Source organism: Castanea sativa, chromosome 3 (genome assembly GCF_040712315.1).
Source record: "Castanea sativa cultivar Marrone di Chiusa Pesio chromosome 3, ASM4071231v1".
NCBI lineage: Eukaryota > Viridiplantae > Streptophyta > Magnoliopsida > Fagales > Fagaceae > Castanea > Castanea sativa.
In genome coordinates this window covers 45,592,468-45,606,575 of record NC_134015.1, presented here as the reverse complement: position 1 = coordinate 45,606,575, position 14,108 = coordinate 45,592,468, and the positions used below count along the sequence as shown (strand labels likewise).

Genomic DNA, 14,108 nt, shown 5'->3' with positions numbered 1-14,108 from the left:
GTTTTGGCTACTCACGCGAGTAGCGAGTATTGGCTACTCGTTTTGGCGACTCGCCCAGTCGTGAAACCTAGTCGCAAGTTCATACAGAAGCTTTCGCGACTCACTCGCGACTCATCTTGCAATTCGTCAGTCGCGAAAATGCCCAAAAACAGCCTTTTAAAGTGTTTTTTTCATGAGAAACCTGTTTTAAACCTCTTTTAAACACCTCAATATACTGATTCAACATATCCAAGGCAATTAACACATGCTTATAAGATGACCATCAAGCATTAACGTTAAATTGTCTTATTATAGTCAAGTGGTGCAAAACATCCAAGCAGTGCAATAACAAAATTCACGCACATGATAGTTATTTCAATAACTATATCCAAAATATATATCCTTGGCCATAAACTTCTAGATTTGTTCAGAAACTTCAATCTATATATCATATATATAAATCATGACATATGAATTCCAACGCCAACAACATAGAAAGCAAACTATGCAATCTATTATAGCATTTGTTCAGTAGATTCGCTCCATGAAACTTAAAGACGCTGCCTAATTATTTTGCATAGTAACTTGAGTTTCACGAATCTTGATGAAAGAAATATATAAATTCATAAAACCATGATTATCAAACCATGTATACACAATTATGTAGAAAATTTTACTTCAGAAAATTAAAACACCAAGATAATGGTTTTCTTAAATTTTAAAACTTAATCACATGTTATACAAGCATGATATTGAAAACCTGACTCTAATACCAATTGTTGGAAAATCTGGATTTGTATCTCATACAAAACACAAAGCGGAAGCAACAAACATGGATCTATTTCATTCATGATTAATAACATTCACTATGTAAATTTCAGAATTTAAGAACAAGATAGCGTACCTTAGTGTGGTGAAATTCAAAACAAAATATTAGAATACTTGGGAACACTTTTAATCTTCACTCCAATTCCACTTTACGCCCAAGAAGTGTGGTCTCTCAATCAGTTTCTAAGGGAGAATTAAGGAGCGGCTTCACTCACACATACACACCATTTTATAATGATGTTTCTCTTTAATAAAAAATTCTGTATGTTTCTCTCTTTATATCTAATTGATTATCTAATTGGGCTGGCCTATTGGGCATTTCCAATTGGGCTTTTCCAATTGGGCTTTTCCAATTGGGGTTTAGTGTGTGGCTTGAAGTGGGACCAAAAGGGACCAATAAGACATTAGTTCCAATGGGCCTTGGGCTTTTCTGTCAACTCTTGACAAGTCCAAAATTACCATTAATTATATTTAATACCACTATATAAATATAATTGCACTCTAGGCCTTATTAATAAATTATATCCCAAGACTTTATTGTATATGCAACCCCTTCATAAAATATTCGTAGTAATACAAAGTCATGAATATAGACTGCCATTTTAACAATTACTACATCTTAATTCCTTGAGTACCCGATTTAATCATTTAAGTTATTTATCATATATTTATGAAATCCAATTTCATAAAGATATACTTTAGTAACTCCTTACTAAAGTGGTTAGGCCTAACACTCTGAATAACCAAACCCATTAAATTTATCTCAAGGGAATATTTTATATCTCGATTAAGAGACTATGAATTCCATCTTGAGAATATATGTTCCATCAACACTAAATGTGGCTGCCCAACATACTGAGGTTTTGATCGTGACTTTAGACCTCACTCCTGATATATCAGAGCAACCTACACTTCATGATCAGGTCCATTATCCTCTCAAGATTAAGAGTTCATGTAAATAAAAGTCCTGAGTTTATTATTCATTTGACAGTCGTTAGAAAAATAATAAATCTTACAACGGTCCAGTTCAAAATATTTTAACTCTTAAAATAGATCAACATACCAATTAGAAATCTCCATTTCCACGATCAAGACAAATCATCTTAGTTGATATGTTATAGTCTTCGCAGATGAAATGCTCAATTTCATCACCGATTACAAACTACAATTCTGAGTTTACAAAGAACTTGTGATTTATATCTTTTGTGATTAAATCACATACTATGCATCTCATGAACTATATGATAATGTCCCAATATTCATGTTACCATTATCTTAGATAATAATAAAATAACTTTATTAACTATAACATTAAGTCATATATAATGTCATACACAGTATCATACAATAGGATTTAAGGGCACACATCTTAACATGACTAACTCTAGCAACTTGATTGATTGTTGTTGGCTACAAAATTCTTCATTTCATAAACGTTGAAGATCGGGAAGTACTTGGTTACAAAACCCTAAGGCATACAAACGTAATAGCTTCACACAGAGCATATGAGTATTAGGTCTTTATTTCTGTACTTGATGACTTTTAAAATAAGCCTTATATATAACTAAGGTTGTAGAGAGAGAAATCCTAATCATTCAAGTCATCATGGGCCGAAATTCAGATATGAGAATTTTGAATTCGTAGTTCTCGATAGATCGAGCTTGTGTCGAGCTTCTCCACTAATCCTTGATAGCAGCTAGTGTCAAATAGTAAACAAACATTAAAAGCTATCTCACTTATTTCAAATCTATATTGGGTCAAATTCATAGCTATTTTGAAAAACTGAATGTCTACTTTCTAACAAAACAAGTTTTGCGCAAAAAATCCTTATGATTCAAAAGATACGGAGAAAATAAAGATTATGAACTCATAATTTTCGAATAAATAAAAACCTCATCATCTTTGAACAATTTTTTACCGAAACTCAACCTAAACAATTCTATTGATACAACTCAAATTTGACTAAATCACAACTCTTTTAATGCACTATGTTTTCACAAAACTCTTACAACACCTTATTTTCACATAAAAATTTAGCCAACGAGCTAGAACCTAACCACAACTATCTTAATGTGACTTATTGATAAAAAATAGTGAAATTGTCAACACGGATAGGCAACTACAAGGCAATTTAAGGAGGAAGTTTCTTTTAAGATAATAATTTCCCTGCAATGGCACAAACGGACTCCATAATTCTATTTCCAAAAGGCAGTGCCTAACAATTGAAGACAAATGTTAAAAAGTGCACTGTTTAGTTGTCTTGGAACTAGAACCCACAGAATGAGAAGAGAAAACGGGGAAAACTATGTACTAATGTTTTAATATTTATAGAAGACCAGAAGTAATTGTTTACGAGAGTTGATATTATATTACAGAATATTCATAGGCTTTAGTGCTTATCTGACTAGAAATTATATGGCAACAACCATCTATAGCATACCTTGTTGCTTGATCATCCAAGCTATACGTTGTTTTGGACAAATGAATGATTTGATCAAATATGCATGTGGCTGTGGAATATGGATATTGTGCGTACCCAAAATGTGGTTATTGGGCTCAACTTCTATTTGGGTTCACAATCTATTTATATTGTGGGCTTTGGGTTTCCTACTATGGGTGATTCTGTGCTAGACAACCCCTATACACTTATTCTCTCAACTCCTATCTAGACCTCACATAATTACTTCCTCCCTCTTTCAGAATGACCACTCTTTTCTCCCAGTATTCTCTCTAAAATTGCCAACCCCATTTCCTTCATTCCCATCTCTTATTTATAGCTCAAGATTAGTGTAAGAGTTATGATTACTTTCGTGGTGAGTGGGAAAGGAGGTCCAATGTTATTATCCTTAAGTGGTGTTCAGTTAGGAGTGAGAGGTGGTAAGAGTGGCATTGGAACTGGTTCCCACATTAGAAGATCTGTTTGACAGCGATACTCCCTAGGTGATACCGAGCATCTTGGGACTCACCTTCCCGGGAAATTGCATTCCCCACCCAGGCAAGATCTTACCTTCGTCGTTTATGTCATAATGGCTTCATCTTAGTTTTTGGGCTTTTAATGGGCATTAAGGCTTGCTTGGGCCGAGTTCGCAAGCCCAACAATATACACAATCGCGCACAATGTCCTAAGACCCAAGGTCCATCAAGTCCAAGGTCTTACACTTGTGGCATCATTAAGATGGGTTTTATGAACAATGAGCTTGAGGGGGTGTAACGCCCCGTACAATAGCCCCCCCCCCCTTGATTCGTGCTTGGCTCCCAACAATGAATCAAGGATTCTAAGAGCCAAGCGTTATCCGAGAAGTCTAACGGGTGAATTACCGGGAACGAACAAGGGTAATCTAAGTGGAGATGGTGGTCTCCCGAGAACCTAAGCCTCATTTGTTGCGCAGACAGGGTGATTATCAAAGTCTTCTTGAAAGCAACGTCGTGCCAGGCTGTCACGTCAGTAATTATAACCTGTCAGTTCGCAAACCTTCTAACGGTTTGTGAACTGCGCTCGCACATGTGGGGAGGTTACCAAAAAGGGTTGTGAGGGGTTTTTCCCACCTCCTGCCTCATTAAATGCCTTAACCTCTATATATAGCCTTTCTTGGTTTCCCATTTCATTTTATACATTCTTCATTCTCCAAATTACCTCTCTGCCGAGCATACTATTATCGTGCACTCATCTTCTAGCCTAGAACACCATTCCTTCCTAGACCCCTAAAGTAAGTTCTCATCACCTCTCCTTTCATTTCTTCTTTTTCTTTCAGTTTTCTTTCAATCTTAGTTTAGGAATGGGTTATTCTCACCTCCTATCTTCAGAGGCGTCCTTGGCTAGCTTTAGGGTAGCCTATAATATTCCTGGAGACGTCAATATCGGCTACTGTCACGAAGGCGATATCGACCTCCATAGGCGTACCGGCGTAAATACCATCTTTTTTCCTTTGATGGCTATTCTTGAGGGTGGGGTTAGGTTCCTATTCGACCCTCTTATTATAGGTACACTTAGGTTTTACGGTCTGTGTCCCGACCAACTCCCCCCAAATTTTTACTGAGTGGTAAGTCGTGTGAGTAGGTTAAACCACATATTCAGTCTGCAGTTAAACCACCACGACATTAACTTTATGTATAGTTTGTGCAGAAAAATTAGGTCCGATTATTACCTAAAAACCAGAGATACGCGGGTACAGCTGATATCTTGCCTTCCCGATTCTAACAAGAACTCGGTGGGGGAATTTTTCTGGGTGAGTGGCAATTGGTTTGTCGACGAGCTCCCTTGCTCTTTCTAGCCGTGCGACGTTGGTCGATACCAAGAACCTCATTTGCTTTAAGTTTGCATCTCTTAATCATTTACGTATTGAACTAATTGGTCTTTTTTGTTGATTTGCTGCAGAATCGAAATGGTTCCAACCAGATCTCCGAGTTGTACATGTGCGAGATCTTAATTTTGTACTTAGATTAGAAATTTTTGTACATAAGGATAGGCAGCTCCGAGCGTCCCATTTGATACTCAGCGTCAACCCGGTGTATACTACCTGGCAATCATTTAGCTAGGCACTATTGGTAGATAGTCCACTTTTCACGTACATAGACATTCGGCAAAAAAACTTCCTCTCGCCTACGCTCACTGTCGGTGAAGCTTGGGATTTGGCCCTCAGTATACTACCGTGGACGATCTTGCATCGATAAGGGACGCCGTCGCTGAAATTGTATCTCAAAATCGCAAAAGACAAGTGCCCATTAGAGAGCTCGAGGCCCCCGCCCCAGTAGCTGAGCCAGAAGCAGCTGAGTAGATTAGTCCCTTGGGCGCCGAGGCCGACCAAGCAAAGAAGATGGTAAAGAAGAGGGTGATTACCTTTGATCGGTTTTTGCCTGGCACCAACCCCGCGGCTTAACTTCAACTCCCCCGAGGAAAGGGTCAAGTTCCTCCTACTAGTGAGGCTAAGAAAAAGAAGCGCACCACCGAGAAAACCACTCTCGTCTCCGGCGACGCTCTATCAAAGACCCCGCCCCGCGCAATAGGCGGGCCTACGATCCAGGAGTTGATTGGTGTTTCTCAACCGGCAGTCCAGGTCAGGACCAATGTGGCGTCCTCTTCTCAACATGAGGCGGGTTGGTAGACTGTCTTTAAATTGGGCAATAGGCCTTTGCCAGCTACTGCTAGTGTACTATTGTGGGCGTAAGGTGAAGGGGGGTGAGTCACCCAGATCTTAGCCAAGGGTCTACTTCTGCCCGAGGATGCTCATTTCTTCTCGGAGGGTGACGATGAGTCACTAGCTACGCGGTTGTAGTGGCACACCATTGCGGTAATTTACTGTCTTGTCTTCTTTCATGTGTTGCAATACATAGGTATCTTGTCTTTACCTATCGTTTTATCATTGTCATGTCATCAGGCGGCACAGTTGACTTGCATCATTGATGAGAGATTAAAAGAGGCTGCCGAGGTCATTGATCGAGAAAAAGCGTTGAAAGATGTTACTAAGGCAATAGCCAAGGAGAAGGGCAAAGATGCTGAGATTTCTGAAAGGAAGGATCAAGCAGTCGAGAAAGCCCGATTGGTAGCAGAGAGCAAGTTGACGGACGTAAGGGCTAAACTAGGGGAGACTGAGCTCAAATTGCCGACGGTAGATAGCCTAAATTTTGCCTAAGCCGATCAGATTGCTGACCTGAAAAATAGCCCTTGAAGCCTGCAAGGATAAATGGTATAACGCAAGTTTCACGGAAGCTGAAAACTCTGTGGAGCCTATCGTCCACCAAGCCCGGCATCATGGGTTTGGGGACCGGTGGTTGGCCGCCCTTCAAGTAATGGGAGTGGCCAAGGATTCACCATTGAGGAATCCCAAGCAGATCCCCTATCCAGGCCCCCCCCCCCCCCGCGTTCAGAGTCAAGTTGGCATCGAGGATGAAAAGGATACCCCTAGTATGAGGGAACTGGTACGGGTAATTGACTCCCATGTGGAGATGGTTGATCTGGAGGTCACGAGCAATATTCGTACCAAAACTGAAAACATCCAAGCTCAGACGCCCCCTACAGCTCAAACAGCCGAAGGTGCATTTGGGCAACTCGCTACCCAGCCACAACCTACCGATCCTGCAACATGAAGATTAATGCTTTGTTTATGTTATTTTACTTGTTATATACTTGGATTGCCTAGGTCATTGGGTTGTGGCGACGAGACAATTTCTCTAACCTTTGAATTAGTTTTGTTAAGATGGAAGCTGGGTGTTTTTCTCATTTCTCCTCCCCCTCTCTTTTAAACATATCCATGCTTGTAGGTAATTACCAAGTTTACACATGATTGTGGTTAATTTTCTCATCATACCTTACTTTCTCACTCATGGTGGCAGGGAACCCATATTGGGGTTTACTCTTTTTTAATTCATAGTCGCCAACCACTCAATAATAAAGATCGAACAGGGACCAGGTTTCAGCTCTTAGATATAGTTTCAAGCTTAAGTTTTCACATGCCCAGCGAGGGAGATCGAACCGAGGAGAGATTTTCGTCCTTAGGATATTTTAGTGTAAGGTTTCCGCCTACTTGGTGATGAAGATACCGAGGACAGCTATCTGTCCTTGAAATGTTTTAGTGTAAGGTTTCCACCTACTCGGTGATGAAAATCGAACCGAGGACAGGTTTCTATCCTTAGAATGTTTTAGTGTAAGGTTTCCACCTGCTCAATGATGAAGATCGAACCGAGGACAAGTTTTTGTCCTTAGAATGTTTTAGTGTAAGGTTTCCACCTGCTCGATGATGAAGATCGAACTGAGGATAAGTTTCTGTCCTTAGAATATTTTAGCTTTCTCTTCACGTATATTAATCGAGACAAGTGAGTTAAAAATGATGGAATCATAAGTACAAATACTCCTGCATGGATAAACATCACTTTTGTATTAATTAACAATATGCACATATAATACCACATTCTATAGGTACCCCCGCGCACTAATAATTAGTGATAAAATTTCTTTAGATTGTGGGCATTCCATGGACGGGGGAGGGTCTCTCGGCCAAATCCTCCAAATAATATGCCCCTATGCCTGTAATGGCTGTAATTCTTTACAGTCCCTCCTAAGTTGGTGCTAATTTCCCTGCATTGACGTCTCATGTATTCCCTACTACCTCCCAAAGTACTAGGTCTCCCGCTCCGAACTCCCTCTTCCTCATGTCTCGGTTATATCTCCAGTCAAGTTTTTGTACTCGGCTAACCGCACTATCGCTGATTCCCGGCATTCCTCCAACAGGTTCAACTATTTTAACATCAACTCTGAATTTTCGAAGGGGCTAAATCTTGAAACCCGGGCACTGCACAAGTTTACTTTTGCTGGTATGACTGCTTTTGCCCCATATGTCAGGGAGAACGGGGTCTCTCTTGTGGATCTTCTCAGGGTAGTTCGGTATGCCTATAGAACACTGAGTAACTCCTCTGCCCACTTGCCTTTGGCAACTTTTAACCTCCTCTTCAACTCGTTCACAATGGTCTTATTGGTGGCTTTGGCTTGGCCATTGCTCTGTGGATATGCTGGGGTGGAATACCAATTTGTGATACCAAGGCTACCACAAAACTCGCGGAAAGCTTTACTATCAAACTGCAACCCATTATCTGACACTAGGGATTCTGGTACCTCGAATCTTGTCACTATGTTCCTCCATACGAACTTCTTAACATCCACGTCACGGATGTTCGCCAACGCCTCTGCCTCGGCCCATTTGGTGAAGTAATCCACAGCCATGAGGACAAACCTTCGGTTTCCCGTTGCCCGAGGGAATGGACCAACGATATCTAGGCCCTATGGTGCAAAGGGCCAAGGGCTACAAATGGGATTCAAGTTCTCGACCGGTTGGTGGATCATTTGGGCGTGCTTCTGACACTGTTCGCATTTTCGAGCATATTCGCTAGCATCCTTTTGCATTCGTGGCCACCAAAATCCCAGAGTCATTGTTCAGTGTGCTAATAAATGTATAAAGACTACAAGTAGGGCCCATCAAAAGATCTCCGATACAACATCCGATCGGTTGATAACCAATACCGAGCTACTACTTGACGAATTTTTTCTGCTTTCTTCTCATCGGCAGGCACACGATCCTCAGCCAAAAAGTTGATGATCAGATCCATCCAACATGGCTCAGCTATTGTTACCTGTGAAACACTCATTTTCACATTGATACTTGGTTCTGCTACTAACTCCACTTTTATTAACCGAGAAATTCCCTCGGTTAATGATGATGCTAATGTGGCAATGAGTCAGCGTGCCGGTTCTGCCCCCTTGACACCTGAACTACTTTGACGCCCATAAAGCGGTCCATGGTTTTTTTCACCAACTGTAAGTACTCCATCATCCGGGAGTCCTTGGCCTCAAAGCTTCCCTATACCTGATTGACCACTAGTCGAGAATCTGAATATACCTCTACCTCCTTAGCACCCAGATCTGATACAACTCTTAGCTCGGCCAACAGAGCCTCATACTCGGCTTTGTTATTGGAGGCTTTAAAGTCTAACCTAAAGGAATGTTCCAATTCTATTCCTTCTAGGGTGATGACTATAATCCCAGCCCTGGCTCTTAATGCGCTGGATGCACCGTCCACAAATACCTTCCACGCGATTACCTCCACAGGGTAGACCATCTCCTTCCCCCCTCTCGGGGAAAACTCTGCAATGAAATCAGCGAGAATCTATCCCTTCACCGAGCTTCTTAGCCTGTATCTGATATCAAAGGATCCCAGCTGAGTTCCCCACTTAGGTATTCTTCTTGTGAAATCAGACCTCTTCAATAACGACTGTAAGGGATACTCGGTCAATACATAAATGGTGTGAGCCTGAAAGTATTGGGGTAACTTCCATGTGGCATGTACTAGTGCTAATACTAACTTCTCCAAAGGTAAATACCTTGTCTCGGCATCTACCAGGGTCTTATTGACGTAGTAAACTGGCTGTTGCACCCTCCGGTCCTTGAGAAGCACGGCATGCATGTTCCAACACCAAAAGATACATGAATAAATCTTCCTCAAATTTAGGGGTTGTCAGCATAGGCGCTCGCACCAAATATTCTTTCAACTCTTGGAAGGCCTTGTCACACTCCTCACTCCACTGGAAATATTTCCACTTCTTCAAAAGCTGGTAGAATGGACGGAAACAGTCTGCGAATTTGGAAATGAACCAGTTGAGGGCGGCTAACATGCCTGTTAGTACTTGGACTTCCTTTGGATTGGTCGATGATTTAAGACATTTTATTGCCTGAATTTGATCGGGGTTGACTTTTATTCCTCGGTTACTGATCAAATACCCTAAAAACTTGTTAGCCCCTACTTCGAAAGCATATTTCTCGGCATTGAGTTGCAACTTGTGCTGTCAAAGCACTTCAAACACCCCTTTGAGATCGTCAATGTGCTGCACTTCCCGTTTGCTTTTCACCACCATGTCATCAATGTACACCTCAACTGTTTGCCCTATCTTGTCCCTGAACATTCTTGCCATCATTCATTGATATGTAGCCCCGACATTCTTTAACCCAAACGGCATCACGATATAGTGATAGTTAGCATCAGGGGTTATAAATGCTGTCTTTTCTTGATCCTCGGCAGCTAGGGTAATTTGGTGATAATCCTAAAAAGCGTTCAGAAAGCTCATCCTTGGATGCCCATATGTGGTATTTACCAACTGATCAATCTTCAGCATCGGGAATGGATCCTTTGGACATGCTCGGTTCAAGTCAGTAAAATCAACACAGACTCTCCATTTATCGTTCTTCTTTTTTACCACCATGGTATTCGCAAGCCACTCAAGGAAGAAAATCTCCTTTACAGCCCCAACTTCCTTCAACCTCTTGACCTCTTGTCTGACAGCCTTGACGTGTTCCTTAGCCGATCTCCTTGGCTTCTACTTCTTGGGAAGGTATAGGGGATCCACGTTGAGCTTGTGAACTATATACTCGGGGTCCACCTCGAGTCCTTCATACGGGCTCCAGGCGAACACATCTACGTTCTGTACAAGAAACAGCAACATCTCTACCCTTTCTTCATCCTTCATGCTCGCTCCAATCAGAAAACTCCTGTCGTCATCTGGCAATATCTTTACTCTCACTAGCTCTTCGGCACAGCTGGTCCCTACCTCCTCTCGAGGTTCTTGTAATTGCTACAAGTGGGTCTCCTTGGTTGACTCCTTCTGCTTGATTCCTAAGTTAGTTGCGGCCACCAAGCACTATCTAGCTACTTGTTGATTGCCGCTTACCATGACAATTCCCTGCTCAGTGCGAAACTTGATCTTTACATGCAAGGTGGATGGCACAGCCCCCATGGCATGGATCCATGGCCTTCCGAGGATCATAGTGTACAGGGAGAAAGAAGCGACCACTATGAACGTTATAATCACCTCCTTACCTTCCATACTCACGGGAAGTGAAATCTATCCTTCTGAAATTACCATATGACCGTCAAACCCCATCAATGGCGTGTCATACTTGGATAGGTCATCATTCTTCAAGCTAAGGCCCCTGTATAGGTTGGGATACATCACATCTACACCGCTCCCCTAATCTATCATTACCCTCTTTACTATGAAGCCATTTATCCGGGCTGTAACTACCAAAGCATCGTCGTGTGGTTGAATTGTGCCTTCCATATCGTCGTCATCAAAAGCAATGGGCTGCTGAGTGTACTTCAACTTCTTCTCGGAGGGTTGCTCGCTCATGCAACTTTTCGTCGGTACCACAGCCAATATCCCTTTCTCCTAGTCGCCTGAGTGCCTCTTAGAGCTACGTGGATGACTTTTATCACCCTTAAAGGGGGTGGGAGAGGATTTTTGCGCGATTAAGCAACCTACCCGACTTCTTAATTTCTTGGGTCCACCATAAACTCTTTTAGATGCCCCGCTTTCACTAACTGCTCTAAATGATCTTTTAACACCCTACACTGCTTGGTAGTATGCCCTTTGTCTTTATGGTAAGTACAATACAAGTTCTGATTTCTCCTAGACAAGTCTCCTTCCATCTTGTTCGGCCACCTAAAATATGGCTCGTTCTTGATTCGATCCACAATCTTGTGCACCGGTTCCTTGAAGGCTACATTCACCTCTCCCATCTGCGGCTCTGGTTCTTGAATCCTCAAATCCTTGCGGGGTTTGGATTGGAAGCCGATATGCCACGGATGATTTATGACCGGGGCCTTGCCCTTGCTTTGTAGTTGATCATCTTCCAACCATTTATATTCCTCGATATGCCTCATCTACTACCTCATGTCCTCGGGAGGCCTCCTCGTCAATGACTTCCGCAGTCCGGAATCCTCAGGCAACCCTATTCGAAAAGTACTCACCATGATTTTTTCATTACCTCCACCTATCTCGTTGTACAGTTCCCAGTACCGGTTAGCATAGTTGTGGAGGGTCTCCCTAGCCCCCATTTTCATTAATAGCAACACATCCACGGGCTGCGGAACTCGGCTACAGGTCATGAACCGTACACAAAACTCCTGGATCAACTCGGAAAAACTGTGAATCGAGCCTTTCTTTAACCTATTGAACCATCTCAAAGCGGTGGGGCCGAGGCTCGAAGGAAACACTTTACACATCAGCACATCATTTTGAGCGTGCAAAGACATCATTTGAATGTAATGGCTTACATGTTCCACCGGGTCCGTCTTTCCATCGTAGGAATTGAACGGCAGCCGTGTGAATCTGCTTGGCATTGGTGCATTTTCAATATCTCTCGAGAATGGTGACCGGGCAGCTTGGTGTAATGCTTGGCTCATTGCATCCATGATCACATTTCGAGGTCATCCCCCATCTGGGGAAATTGAATCCTGGTCTGCATATTCCCGTGAGCGATCACGGTGCTAATGAGACCTAGATTGATGGGACCCTGCTACACAGTGGTCCCCGACACTAGCTGACCTTTCCCTTCATTCCTCGTGGTCCCTTCTCCGACGTCTACCTCTCGCTTCCAACTCCAAATCCCTCACCAGTGTACGAAGACGCTCAAGCTCCTGATCCCTTATGTCGAAGTGGTTGCGCCTTCGGGTGTTGGACACTGTCCGGAGTGTTTGAAACGACCCCTCTCCGAGTCCGAATTGCTTTTCTTGGGCTTAACTTCTATTTGGGTTCACAATCTATTTATATTGTGGGCTTTGGGTTTCCTACTATGGGTGATTCAATGCTAGACAACCCCTATACACTTATTCTCTCAACTCCTATTTAGACCTCACAGAATTACTTCCTCCCTCTTTCAGAATAACTACTCTCTTTTCCCAGTATTCTCTCTAAAATTGCCAACCCCCTTCCCCCATTCCCATCTCTTATTTATAGCTCAAGATTAGTGGAAGAGTTATGATTACTTTCGTGGTGAGTGGAAAAGGAGGTCCAATGTTATTATTATTAAGTGGGTGTTCAATTGGGAGTGGGAAGTGGTAAGAGTGGCATTAGAATTGGTTCCCATATTAGAAGATCTTTCCGGCAGCGATACTCCCTAGGCGATACAGAGCATCTTGGGACTCACCTTCCTGGGAAATTGCATTCCTCGACCAAATAGGATCTTACCTTCGTCGTTCATGTCATAATGGCTTCATCTCGGTTTTTGGGCTTTTGATGGGTGTTAAGGCTTGCCTGGGCTGAGACACGTGGCAAGTTTGGCATGTGGCGTGTGTGACACTTTTTACGGTAGCTTTGGGTGGCATGTGAGGGTACTTCCAGTGTCGGTTTGACTCGATTTTTGTACAGTTGAGTAGATTGGAGATTGATCTACTATTTGGCGGAAACAATGAAGTGTCAAAGCAGTATGGCAGCAGCAACTACAAAGGCAGTAGTCTCACTACGGTGGCTGTTGTTGTTCATTGGAGGCTCGGACAATGACAGTGGCAGCAGCCGATGCTTAGAGGAAAACACCAAAAGAGACTAGACTACTAGCAATGACTCTTATATCATGTTAAGAATATAAAGACAGAGAGAGACCGAGAATATCAGTATATTGATGTATATTCTATGTATATAACATAGTATATAGAGAGTTTTCTATAAGCACATAATGTATAAAGTACAAATAATATGAATATACTGCCAGTATAGTACATTAGGCCTAAGCGGAATGGGTTAGACTAACGTATAAACTAACACAAATCATTAGCAAAGTATTCAACATAAACTGCGAAAGAAAATGGCCGACATTTTCTTCCAAAGTGTCCTAATTCTTATGCTAGTTGATGCCTAGAGAAGATTTTTTTGAGCGCATCAATGCGAAACAACTTAATAGGAGTTGAAAATTATGAAGACAACAGGTGGGAATGATTAAAGTGATTGACTGAATTTCGTGAAGCAAATTTCCTAGCATGGAAACC

General features: G+C 42.2%; 1 protein-coding gene across 1 annotated transcript; it reads right to left on the bottom strand.

Annotated features, from left to right (window-relative positions):
• Positions 1-12,011: 12,011 nt before the first annotated feature.
• On the bottom strand, positions 12,012-12,539 carry LOC142629036 (uncharacterized). The gene has a single exon (XM_075803035.1). It carries the CDS (start codon positions 12,537-12,539, stop codon positions 12,012-12,014), a length of 528 nt encoding a protein of 175 aa, XP_075659150.1.
• Between the last annotated feature and the right edge of the window lie 1,569 nt (positions 12,540-14,108).